General features: G+C 41.1%; 1 protein-coding gene across 6 annotated transcripts in view; it reads right to left on the reverse strand.

Annotated features, from left to right (window-relative positions):
- LOC144684969 (vasculin-like) overlaps positions 1-13,310 on the reverse strand; it is a 107,737-nt gene that overhangs the window by 51,906 nt on the left and 42,521 nt on the right. For all 6 annotated transcript variants that reach the window (XM_078549483.1, XM_078549474.1, XM_078549467.1 and 3 more), the window contains one exon: positions 814-877. In XM_078549483.1, the coding sequence (XP_078405609.1) occupies positions 814-877 (64 nt within the window). The remainder of the gene's footprint in view (positions 1-813; positions 878-13,310) is intronic.

The following is a 13,310-nucleotide window of genomic DNA, read 5'->3' on the forward strand; positions in this document are numbered from 1 at the left end:
CCAGTATTTCCTGGTTTATACTGTGCCCTACTGCTAAACTACTGTTTGGGGACCTATAGATTACTCCCACCAGGGACTTCTTGCCCTTGCTATTTTTTATTTCTACACAGACTGACTCTATGTCTTGCTCTCCAGGGCCTAGATCATTCCTCACTATAGCACTGATCTCTTCCTTTACTAACAAAGCTACACCAACTCCTTTTTTTTCCTGCCTATCCTTCCGAAACACTGAGTACCCTTGGATATTCAACTCCCAAACCTGTTCCCCCTGTAACCACGTCTCAGTAATCGCCACCAAATCATACCTATTTCTCTCTATTTGTGCTGGTAACTCATTAGTTTTATTCTGAATGCTTTGTGCATTCAGATACAAAGCCTTTAAGTTTGTCCTATTGCCAATTTTCCCTACTCTTATATGATTCTTTGGTGCAATATGGCATTCACATACTCTGTTCCTTCCTTTCACTTTTTGATAGCAATCAGCCTCGTCACTAACCTGCACTCTTACCCTCTCCTTAAACTTTGATTTTTCATATTTCCATGCAACTGAACCCTTCCCCCCCACTATTTAGTTTAAAGCCCTATCTACGACCCTAGTTATGCGATTCGCCAGGACACATTCAAGTGGAGCCCGTCCGAACGGAATAGCACCCTCTTTCCCCAGTACTGGTGCCAATGTCCCATGAATTTGAACCCACTTCTCCTACACCAATCTTGAGCATTTACCTCTTTAATCTTATTGACCCTGTGCCAATTAGCTCGTGGCTCAGATAGTAATTGCAGGTTATAACTAGGAATTAGTCAGTAACTCACCCCATACTCCTGCAATGGATTTGTTCTTGCCAAGTTCTTTCTTAGACTCAGGATTAAGTGAAGGCTAGAAGGAAAAAAAAACATGAACTTTCATAAATTAGGAAAGTGCTTGCAAACGTTTTTTCAGAATTACAACCTACATTACTGAAAAATAACAAGAAACTAGAAAAGACTAAAGACTGGGTGATGCAGCTTTTTTCCCCCTTACAGATGTTAATAATGCTACTTTTTTGCTGGTCTAACAGAAGTGCGCAAGGCATGTGTGTGTGTGGGCGGAGGGAGGTGAGGGGGTGGGGATAAAGGTAGTTCCTCTCACTAAAGCTAGTTCCTGCCTTTTCCCTCAAAAACCAGATGCAAAAGCAAAAATCTCTCCTCAGGCATCCAATGCGAATAGTGAAGGGAACTGGAATCTAAATTTGACACTCATTCGAATCAAACAATCTGTGCAGCTTCTTGTTTTATGTTCTTCCTCCACAGTCATCTTGCGTCACTGCCTGACAGGTAGCCCGCTCCGAGGTCTCCATCAATCTTGTGTTTTCCAAAAGCCACCTGAAGTAACTTGCCTTCTAGCTTCTCCTGGGGATAAATTACCAGTCATATTCATGCTGCTAATTGAATGCTGGGTTTGACCTGCCAGCACAATTGGTAATATGCCCTCAGGAAAACAATCTCAAAACCACAGGTTTATTATGGTCACAAAACTCTCAGAACATTAACTTACTGCACCAATCCACCTCAACTTCCACTAATTTTCTTTCCCTACTAAGCTGCCAATTGTTCAACAAGTATCACATGTATTGGTTTTCAGAAGTCTCATTACTCATACCTCATTTGAGAACGTTTGCAATATTTGATGTTAAGAGTTGTGGGGGCCCCTCCCTCTCCCTATAAAATTCACTGTATATGAAAAAAAATTTGAAAAGAATTGTTCAATTATTAAACAGATTTCAATTCATGTTGGTCTCATATCAAAATCAGCTAAGAAATTGTGTGCATAGAACCAGGAAAGTAACTGAAAGGATCTACTAGTTCGAAAGCATGAGCCAGCTTATTTTATTCTAGTAGGTGTAGTCATTAACGCTAGGTACTTCAGAATCCACTTCATTCAAATATATTGATTTATCTGTCACTTAAACTTTATCTCTAAAACTAATATATTCAGAATTCATTACTTGAAACAGCAGCGAATTACTGCTCATAAATGATTTTTTAAAAATCAGGCAGTCAACTAACTAATTCACAATAATACATAAGCCACATTAAGGGTTAATATCTCAAAATCTTACATTAAGATATAATTTATAGATCAAGTTAGATACCAGTAATGTGGAATATCCAGGGTAATGGCACCTAACAATGTGGCTTTATCCTCAAATGATAAAAATAATTGAACAAATCATTTTATAATGCCTGATAGCATAATACAAGGAAACAAGATGATAAATCCGTATGTTTATTATTGTGTATTATTCAAAATTTCTGATGTGAAGCCAAATAGATTAAACCTGTCTTTTTTTTTCCATTCATGGGATGTAGGCGTCGTTGGCTAGGCCAGCATTTATTGCCCTTGTTCAGAGTTGACCACATTGCTGTGGGTCCAGAGTCACATGTAGGCCAGGCCAGGTAAGGGCAGCAGATTTCCTTCCCTAAAGGACATTAGTGAACCAGATGGGTTTTTACAACAATCGACAATGGTTTCATGGTCATCATTAAACTTTTAATTCCAGACTTTTATTGAATTTAAATCTATCCTCTTCACTATCGGCTGTGGTGGGATTCGAACCCAGGTCCCCAGAGCATTAAGATAAAAGCAAAATACTGCGGATGCTGGAAATCTAGAACAAAAACAAAAATACCTGGAAAAACTCAGCAGGTCTGACAGCATCTGCGGAGAGAGATACAGTTAAAGTTTCGAGTCCGAATGACTCTTCATCAGAACTTATGCTCTGATGAAGAGTCATTCGGACTTGAAACGTTAACTGTATTCCTCTCTGCAGATGCTGTCAGACCTGCTGAGTTTTTCCAGGTATTTTTGTTTTTGTTCTCCCAGAGCATTAGCCTGGGTCTCTGGATTACTAGTCCAGCAACAATACCACTACAGCTTGACCTTTAATAAAAAGGTTAAATACAAAGTCATCCAGTTGCATTTCTTCAGTAGTTTTATATAACTGCATGATATTAATATAAACTAAATTTTCAAAATAATAAGATCTCCTGTGGCATAGCTCACAGTGAGTCAGAGCTCACACAAAAGCTTGATGGCAGCAAGTATGAAGCTCCAGGGAAGTGCCTTCGGTAGGCAAGAAGTAGATCTACCATGGTGCTGTTTATGATGACTCAAGGTTATCTTGTTATAAAACAATGGGGGCATTTATACAACGTGGAGCATAATACTACAGCCACAGTCAATTCCATCCTGTGATTTTACTTATTTGACACACGAATTCCATGGTTTTTACAAAATAATGGACAATCAACTACTGACATTATATAGCCTCTGCTTTTAACTTTTATCCTTTACCGTTTTTTTTTCAAACTGAGAATACATAGCAAGCTGGTATGCACAATGCACAGCTGGATGCAGAAATCTAGACCCTGAATTTCCTTTGGGCTTGGTGGCAGCTCTCCAGAAGGCAAAGCATGAAGGTGGCAGGAGGGTTAGCAGCTGGTCATTTTGTTTCAACATTCTTTCTCACATGAATACACACACACACACACACACACACAGCAAATATAAATCTTTACCTGAAATTTGTCCTTCCACTTTTCTTCATATGCTTTTGAAAACAACATTAGCAGAAGCTACCAAGACAAAGACAGCAGACTGACATGCAGTTTGTTCCCACACCTCTGTCAATGTTGTGCCGAAGGAGAAGTGACATAATTCAGTAAGCTTCAAGGTATTGGTGGACAAGGATAACAGGAGTCCTCGGGTTAAGGTGCTTAATTGGGGGATGGCTAATTATAACAATATTAGGCAGGAACTGAGGAATCTAGACTGGAGGCGGATGCTTGAGGGCAAATCAACAACTGACATGTGAGGGGCTTTCAAACATCAGTTGATAAGAATTCAGGACCGGCATGTTCCTGCTAGGATGAAGGATAAGCATGGCAAGTTTCAGGAACCTTGGATAATGAAGGATATTGCGAGATTAGTCAAAGAGAAAAGGGAAGCATTCGTAAGGGCTAGAAGGCTGGGAACAGATGAAGCCCGTGGAGAATATAAAGAAAGTAGGAAGAAACTTAAGCAAGGAGTCAGGAGGGCTAAAAGGGGTCATGAAAAGTCACTGGCAACGAGGATTAAGGAAAATCCCAAGGCCTTTTATACATATGTAAAAAGCAAGAGGGTAGCCAGGGAAAGAGTAGGCCCACTCAGGGACAGAGCTGGGAACCTGTGTGTGGAGCCGGAAGAAATGGGAGAGATACTAAATGAATACTTCTCATCAGTATTCACCAAAGAGAAGGACTTAGCGGTTGATTTGTCTAGGGAAGAGTGTGTAGATAGCCTGGATCATGTTGAGATCAAAAAAGAGGTGTTGGGCGTCTTGAAGAATATTAAGATGGATAAGTCCCCTGGGCCAGATGGGATCTACCCCAAAGTACTGAGGGAGGCAAGGGAGGAGATTGCTGAGGCCTTGACAGAAAGCTTTGCATCCTCAATGGCTACGGGTGAGGTCCCAGAGGACTGGAGAATGGCCAATGTTGTTCCATTGTTTAAGAAGGGTAGCAGGGATAATCCAGGAAATTACAGGCCTGTGAGCCTTACGTCAGTGGTAGGGAAATTATTGGAGAAGATTCTTTGCGACAGGATTTACTACCATTTGGAAGCAAATGGGCGTGTTAGTGAGAGGCAGCATGGTTTTGTGAAGGGGAGGTCGTGTCTCACTAACTTGATCGAGTTTTTCGAGGAAGTGACAAAGATGATCGACGATGGAAGGGCAGTGGATGTTATATACATGGATTTCAGTAAGGCCTTTGACAAGATCCCTCATGGCAGACTGGTACAGAAGGTAAAGATGCACGGGATCAGAGGTGAGCTGGCAAGATGGATACAGAATTGGCTTGGTCACAGAAGACAGAGGGTAGCAGTGGAAGGGTGCTTTTCTGAATGGAGAGCTGTGACTAGTGGAGTTCCACAGGGATTAGTGTTGGGACCTTTGCTGTTTGTAGTATACCTAAATGATTTGGAGGAAAATGTAACTGGGCTAATTAGTAAGTTTGCAGACAATACTAAGGTTGGAGGAGTTGCAGATAGTGAAGAGGATTGTCAAAGGATACAACGGGATATAGATCAGTTGGAGACTTGGGAGGAGAAATGGCAGATGGAGTTTAATCTGGACAAATGCGAGGTAATGCATTTTGGAAGGTCTAATACAGGCAGGAATTATACAGTAAATGGCAGAACACTTAACTGCATTGACGGGCAGAGGGATCTGGGTGTACAGGTCACTGAAAGTGGCAACGCAGGTGGATAAGGTAGTCAGGAAGGCATATGGCATGCTTGCCTTCATTGGCAGGGGTCTTGAGTATAAAAGCTGGGAAGTCATGCTGCAGCTGTATAGAATCTTGGTTAGGCCACACTTGGAATATTGCGTGCAATTCTGGTTGCCACATTACCAGAAGGATATGGAGGCGTTGGAGAGGGTGCAGGGGAGGTTTACCAGGATGCTGTCTGGTCTGGAGGTTATTAGCTATGAGGAGAGGTTGGAGAAACTCGGATTGTTCTCACTACAGCAACGGAGAGTGAGGGGTGACTTGATAGAAGTTTACAAAATTATGAGTGGCATGGACAGAGTAGATAGTTGGAAGCTTTTTCCCAGGGTGGAAGAGTCAATTACTAGGGGACATAGATTTAAGGTGAGAGGAGAAAATTATAGAGGAGATATGCGGGGCAAATTTTTTTACACAAAGGGTAGTGAGTGTCTGGAATTCGCTGCCAGAGGAGGTGGTGGAAGCAGGTACGACAGTGGTGTTTAAGAGGCAGCTTGACAAATACATGAATAGGATGGGAATAGAGGGATACGGACCCCGGAACTGAAAAATGTTTTAGTTGACGGGCAATATGATCAGTGCAGGCTTGGAGGGCCGAAGATTCCAGTGCTGTACTTTTCTTTGTTCTTTGAAAGTATTTCAGCTGTTTGGCTGAATAACACTGCAGGTGCATCCTTGGAAACCGAGTACACTGCAGATTTAAAATGTTGGGTCTGTACTAGATATCCTCCTATAACAAGATCCTATGGCCCTTGCAAGCAGTTAACCTTTACTACATTACAGTGACTGCAAAAAGTACTTTGTTGGCTGTAAAACGCTTCGAGACATCCCAAGGACATGAAAGGTGCTATATAGTGCAAGTCTTTCTTTTACTCAACAGCCAAAACTGTACACAGTATTCCTGATGTGGTCGTACCAAGGCACTATACAGCTGCAGTAAAACTTCCCTACTTTTATGTTCCATTCCCCTGGCAAATAATTTCGGGAGGGAATTCCAGAGCTTATGGCAAGACAGCTGAATGCATGGTGAGCTGAAGGAAGTTGGGATGCACAAGAGGGAAGGTTGTTAGAATTTAAAATTCTTGGAGGGCTGCAGAACTGGAGATGGTTATGGAGATAGGGAATGATGAAGCTAAAGGGGAATTTGAAAAAAAGATGCAAATTTTAAGTCAAGATGGCACATTGGATGTCAATGTAAGTTAGTGAGCACAGGGTTGATAAGCAAGCAGAACTTGGAGCAGGTTAAGATGCAGGCAGCAGACTGTCAGATGAGCTCAAATTTATGAAGGGTGGAAGATGGGGTGCTGGCCAGGAGAGCTTTGAAATAGTCAAGTCTCAATGCAGCAAAGGCATGGATGAGGATTTCAGCAGCATATAAACTGAGGTGGGGCAGGGGCGGGGGAAAATGTTGGTGGGGAGGTTGGTAGGTGGGTGCTGTTACAGGGGTGGAAGTAGGCAGTGTTCAGGGCTAAGATGTGGGGTCAGTATCTCAGTTCAGGGTCAAATAGGATGTCGAGGTTGTAAACAGTTGTGTTCAGCCTGAAACAGTGACCAGGAATGGGAATAGAATTGATGGTGAGGGACCAGCGTTTGTGGTGGGGGCAGAAAACAAAGGCTTTGATTTTGTATTGTTTATTTAGAGGAAATTTCAGCTCGTTCATGTCTCTAATACTGGACAAGCACTGATAAAAAGGAAGGGTCGAAAGAGATGCTGTTACGATAGAGCTGGGTGTCATCAGTACAAACAGAACCTGACCAAGTTTTCTAATGATGTCAACAAGGGTTAGCATAGAAGGAGGCCATAGAGAGATAATTGGAAAACTCAAGGTAATGCTGCCAAGGAGGTAAGAGACTGGATTGGTAAAAGTGGAAACAGCTCAACATGGAAGACATTGGAGGAGGATGGTATGGTATGGTCATTGGAAAGTTTGAGAAGGACAAGGAGAAATCATGCACCATGGCAACCAACACAGAGCACATCATTTATAATTTTATAATTAGGGTTACTTCAGTGCTGTTTGGGCTAGCTCAAACATGGAATTGCAGGATAACAAACTACACTAACCCTTTTCTATTCCTTGTGGCGGATGCTATGTAACATTCTCTGATATATTGCAATGTTTTGCAAAAAAAAAACTCGCCAAGAAAATTCAAGGTTATAATCAAATGGCTGGTAATCTGGGGTGAAAATAGGCTCAATTTTATAAATTGGGAATATTTTCAAGACACTAGTGCTGGCATAAGTGAGAAAAGCTGCACCTAAATAAAGTAGGAACAATGTAGCAGCTATTGAGAATCATTTAAATACATGGTTGTGAGTGACAAAGCAAAAGCAGGGAGGAAACAGAATCCCAACTGAAACTGAACTACATAAACAGTATGTTTATAGCGTTATGTCAATAAGACATGAAAGAAATCCAAACTTTGTACATCAGGCTTTATTCTTTTATTCTATTTTTAAAATGGACTTGCTGCTGAACCTAGCAATATGGCTGCTACAAGTCACATGACCACAGGATTGGCCCTTTGTTCTGGAAGCTACCAAATGGAGATACAACAAAATAATAATCCTCCTTTTATCATCATGGAACCTCACACCTAATTGTAAGGACATTATAATCACGAAAACAGAGGACTCGTAGATCGAAACTTGTTATTCCTGCAGAGTTGTAGCAGACCCATCTCCCACCTGGGACTGTCCAGATCCATTTCAAAAGGAATCCATTGAAGGGGCAATGGATGTCATTTGTATCTTGATAAACTTACCCTCCAGTAGAGTCAGTGGGTCTACCCAGACAATAGCACCCAACGCAAGTACCTCAACATGGATAATTCTTTCAAAAGCTAATGGCTAGGACATTATCAGTCATGAAACCAAAGCCAGACCCAGACAATAGATAAACATCCCTTTTGAAATCATTGTGGAGAAAGGTCACATGACTCAAGTGGCCATTTTGAAATCTCTATATTCCTTTGAGAACTGAAAAACCCTCAGTCTACTTAATTACCAACTAATCAAACAGACCTACAGTAGGACTCCCAGCTGACAGAGCAGCTGGTCACCATGTGTCAACTCCTCAAAGCCTGTTTGATTTTAAAAGTCTCTGATCATCACCCACCAAGTGGTCTAAGCACAGAATCCCATTGTGCTGTATCATCATTCATTTCAAGGATTTTTGTGTTGCTATCTCCAACCAGAAACTCATCTGGCCTGAACTCCACCATGAAGGAAATACCCTTTGGACTTTGGCTTTTCCAGACTTTGGAAATCATAAACTAATATTCATTTCTGTGGTTATTTTACTACTGTTATCCATAGTTGTAAAAGCTCTCCCTTTTCTATCCCCTTTACTGTACACCCCCCAACCCCACAAACTCAGGATTTGGGGAAACACACCAAGATGTGTTCAAAAGTGCCTCTCCTTATGGACAGATGGGGAGAGGATAAAGAAGTTTAGTTTGTCCCTCTCCTGTCCATAACAACAGTGATTACACACTTCACTATTTCCAACTATGTTAAAACACAAGCAAATAAATAACATGGCCAAATCCTCACCAATCTACCTGCTGCGTGCGTGTCTGTTCATGACAGCATTGGTAGGAGGGACTTTTGCGCAGGTCTTTTGGAGACCAAGTCCCATCTTCACAGTGGACACCCTCCATCATATTCTGTGGCATTGCCACTGTGAGACACATCAAAAATCCCCACCCTCATTAATAGCAGATTCCAGCAAAAGTTCAAAGGCAACGCTGAAGCATTTACAACAATCTTGAAATGTCAATTGGATGACTCTTGCTGACTTCTTCCCAAGGTCACCACCATCACACATACCAGCTTTCAGCCAATTTGATTCAATCCATGTGACATCAAGATTAAGGTTAATTGCACTGGATGCAGCGAAGGTCACGTGTCCTGACAATATTCCAACTGTACTGATGAAGATCTGTGCTCCACAACTACCTGCACCCCTAGATAAACTATTTCAAAGAAATTACAATACTGGCATCAGCATGACAATGCAAAAAATTCCTCAGGTATATCTGATCAAGAAAAAGCAGGACAAATTGAAACTGGCCAAATACCTTTCAGCTTATACCCAATCAGGAAACTGGTGGAAGGAGTCAGCAATAGTGCTATCGTACTCTACTTACCATAACACACTCAGCAATGCTCAGTTTAGATACCACCAGAAACACTCAGCTCCAAACTTCATTACAGGGACAGAAGAGTTGAATTCCAATGGTGAGTTGAGAGTGACTGCCCTCAATACCAAGATAGCTTTCAACCGAATCTAATGCCAGGGAGCCCAATTAAAACTAAAGCCAATGGAGATCAAGGGAAAATTCTCCAATAGCTGGCACAAAAGAAGATGGTTGCGGTTGTTGGAGGCCGATCATCTCAGCCCCAGGACATCAATGCAGAAGTTTCTCAGAGCAGGAACCTAAGCCAAAGTTTCTTCAGCTGCCTCATCAATAACTTTCCCTCCATCATAAGGTCAGAAGTGAGGCCATTTACTGATGATTGCAATATTCAACTTGATTTGCATTTCCTCAGATATTGAAGCAGTCCATGCCTGCATGCAACACGGCCTGGACAACATCCAGGCTTGGACTGATAAGTTAGAGTCATTTACAGCACTGAAGGCGGCCATTTGAACGATCGAGTCAATGTCGGCTCTCACTGGAGCAATCCAGTCAGTCCCATTTCTCCATTCTATCCCGATAGCCCTGCAAATTCATTTCCTTCAAGTGCCCATCCAATTTCCTTTTGAAATAATTGATAGTCTCCCCTTCCACCACTCTCGTGGACAGCAAGTTTCAGGTCATTATCACTCGCTGTGTAAAATAGTTCTTGCTCACATTCCCCCCTGCATCTCTTTCCCAAAACCTCAAATCTCTGTTCCCTAGTCTGTGTACCATCAGCTAATGGGAACGGTTTTACCTTCTCTACCTTACCTAATCCAGCCATAATCTTGCATCTCTATTAAATCTTCCTTCAATCTCCTTTGCTCCAAGGAAATCACCCCAGCTTTCCAACTCAACCTCAAATTAAAATCCCCCATCCCTGGAATAATTCAATTTGCTCTGCACCCTCTCAGCGACTCTCATATCCTTTCTAAAGTGTGGTGACCAGAACTGGACGCAAGACTCTAGTTGGGGCCTAACTGGAGCTTTATAAAGGTTCAGCATACTTCCCTGCTTTTGTAATTCAATCCCTCTATTTATGAAGCCCAAGACTCCATATGCCTTGCTAACCACTCTCTCAATATGTCTCTCCAACTCCTAAGATGTATACACATGCACCCCTAGGTCTCTGTGATAATGCACACTTTTTAGAACTGTGCCAGTAAATCTATATTGTCTTCCCGCATCCTTTCTGCCAAAATGCATCACCTCACACTTCTCTGTATTAAATTCCATCTTGTCTGTCCAATCAACTGGCCTATCTATGTCCTGTTCCAGTGATTAGTTTCACCCTCACTGTTTGCCACTCCTCCAAGTTTGGTATCATTGGCAAATTTTGCAATTTTACTCTGTCCAAGTCACTCATACATAGCAAAAAAGCAGTGGTGCTAGCTCTGACCCTTGGGGAACACCACCGTCAGCCAGCCTACAGTCTGAAAAACAACCATTCACTACAACCTGTTATTTTCTGTCCTTAAGCCATATTTTACCCAATGTGACACTAACACTCCTATTCCATGAGCCTCAATTTTCGTTAACCAGCCTTTTATCTGGTATTTTTATCTGGTATCATATTTCACCTTTCTCCTAACTATGCTTCAGTTCTGCCGAAGGGTCGTGAAGACTCGAAACGTTAACTGATTTCTTCTCCACCGATGCTGCCAGACCTGCTGAGTTTTTCCAGGTAATTCTGTTTTTGTTTTATCTGGTACTTTGTCAAACACTTTCTTAATAGCCGTATAGAAAAGATAAGTGACGAATAATACTGGCCACACAAGTATTTACCTTCTCCAACATGAGAGTGTCTAATAATATCCCAGTGGCACTCGATGACATTATGATTTCCAAGACACCCACCAACATTCTGGAGCCACAGTCACCAGAAATGCAGCTGGAGCAGCCATATAAATACTGTGGCTGCTAGAACAAGTCAGAGTGCATATTCTCTGGCAAGTAACTCACCTCGACTTCCCAAAACCTTGCCACTACCTAAAGTCAAGAATGTGATGGATTATTTTCCACTTGCCTGTATATATGGAACCTTCAACAGACCCATAACCCAGATGGATAAGGGCAGCAGATAACAGAGAACATCACTTACCTATACCCCTGAGTGTCATACACCATTCTGACTTGGACATATATCACTGTTGTTTCCTCAAAGCTGCATCAAACTATTGGCACTTCCCACCTAAAAGCATTGTGAGAGCACCATCACCACATGGACTGCAGCAGTTCAAAAAAACAGCATATCATCATCTTCGAGGACAAGTAGGCCATGCCACTGATGCCCACTCTTGGGGTATCGGTTAAAAAACAAAGGAAGCCTTTCTGTGCTAAAAATGGAATATAAAAGTGCCCCTTGAAATATGGACACTCTTATTGCTATACGCTACCACAAAGCCACAAGTCAGAGTTAGGTGCTGCTAATAGGGAGATTCATGAGGTCATGCCATGAGGAAGTCAAAAATGTAAATATAAAATGTAAATTAACACTCACATGATGTTTAAATCAGAAAGCAGTCATACATTACATTTACTTACTCAGATTGCTTGACATTTCTAATTCATATTAGGTTGGCTAAATCTCACTTAAGCATATTAGGTTAGATAAAACACTATCTTAGCATGATATTTCTATTTGTACTTACATCCCTTATCTCATCATAGAATAAGGTACCTTGTTTTTGTGCTGACCTGGTAGTCTATAGTAAACAACTCAAGTTATGTTTTCTTCCTTCGAACTATTTACATACAGTCAGGTAAGCTCAGTGGGAAGCATATTCTTACTTCAGGTGCCCTGGCATAAAAAGATACCTCACTTCCTTCCCTGTCTAACTGGTCATACTCTAAACCCGTCTGTGCTCATCTCCATCATTAAGGGTTGACCACGTTTGGGAACTACAATGAAGAGCAATATACTACAAAAGTTGTACATATCTTAGTAGGTTAAGCCTACTTAAATCTATTATTTTCTTATTTTATTCTCTACCATTGATATAATGGATTGGGGCAGAGATGGGGAAAGAGCACCAGACCAGTAGGATCTCATCAAGGGACAAAATTCAAAAAAGAGACAGTGCTCTATGGTGCTCTTGCTTCAATGCAAACAAGACTAATCATCTTGCTCACTGAAGTAGGAAGGATTATCGCATTGAGAATGACAACCAATACAAAAACATTTAAACATTATTCAAAGTTAAGAGGTTATTTACAAGGATTTAAATTATAAAGAGAGTTTTCCTCGAATCTAAGTCTCAACATTCTTTAAAATTGTCTAATGCTGATCAGATTACATTCTTTTGCTTTTAAGTTGCACCTCAAAAGTCATTTGATTTTCATTATTGGTTTCTGTCCGGTAATAGGAGGAATTGTCAGCTTTGTGTACCAGGCAGGGAGATGCACCAGCAAGGGCGCTTACAGATTATTCAGTGCATAATCATTTAAAATAATGGCCAGAAAATGGTGGGCAGTGTGTGCCTGATTTCTGACATGTGCACTTGTGGGAAAGGATCACCAGGAACATAAAACAAAAATCAGAAAATTATTCCTAATATTAGCTTGTTCATCTATTATTGGAAGGAAAAACAATTAATGGAGAACCAAAAATTGTTTTTATTTTATGAAGAGAAAAGCAGTAAATAAAATAAAACAAGTTATATTCAAATTATCAAATTTAGAGCATCATGTGTTCATAATTTGTGAAATGGCTTCCAAATACAACCTAACATCTTAAATTAAATGGTGGTGACCTAATGCACAACTACAGACACAAATGTGCCAGATTATTTGATGAATTTACAGTTTAAATTAAAATTAAA

This window comes from Cetorhinus maximus, chromosome 1 (assembly GCF_964194155.1).
Source record: "Cetorhinus maximus chromosome 1, sCetMax3.hap1.1, whole genome shotgun sequence".
NCBI classification, from domain to species: domain Eukaryota; kingdom Metazoa; phylum Chordata; class Chondrichthyes; order Lamniformes; family Cetorhinidae; genus Cetorhinus; species Cetorhinus maximus.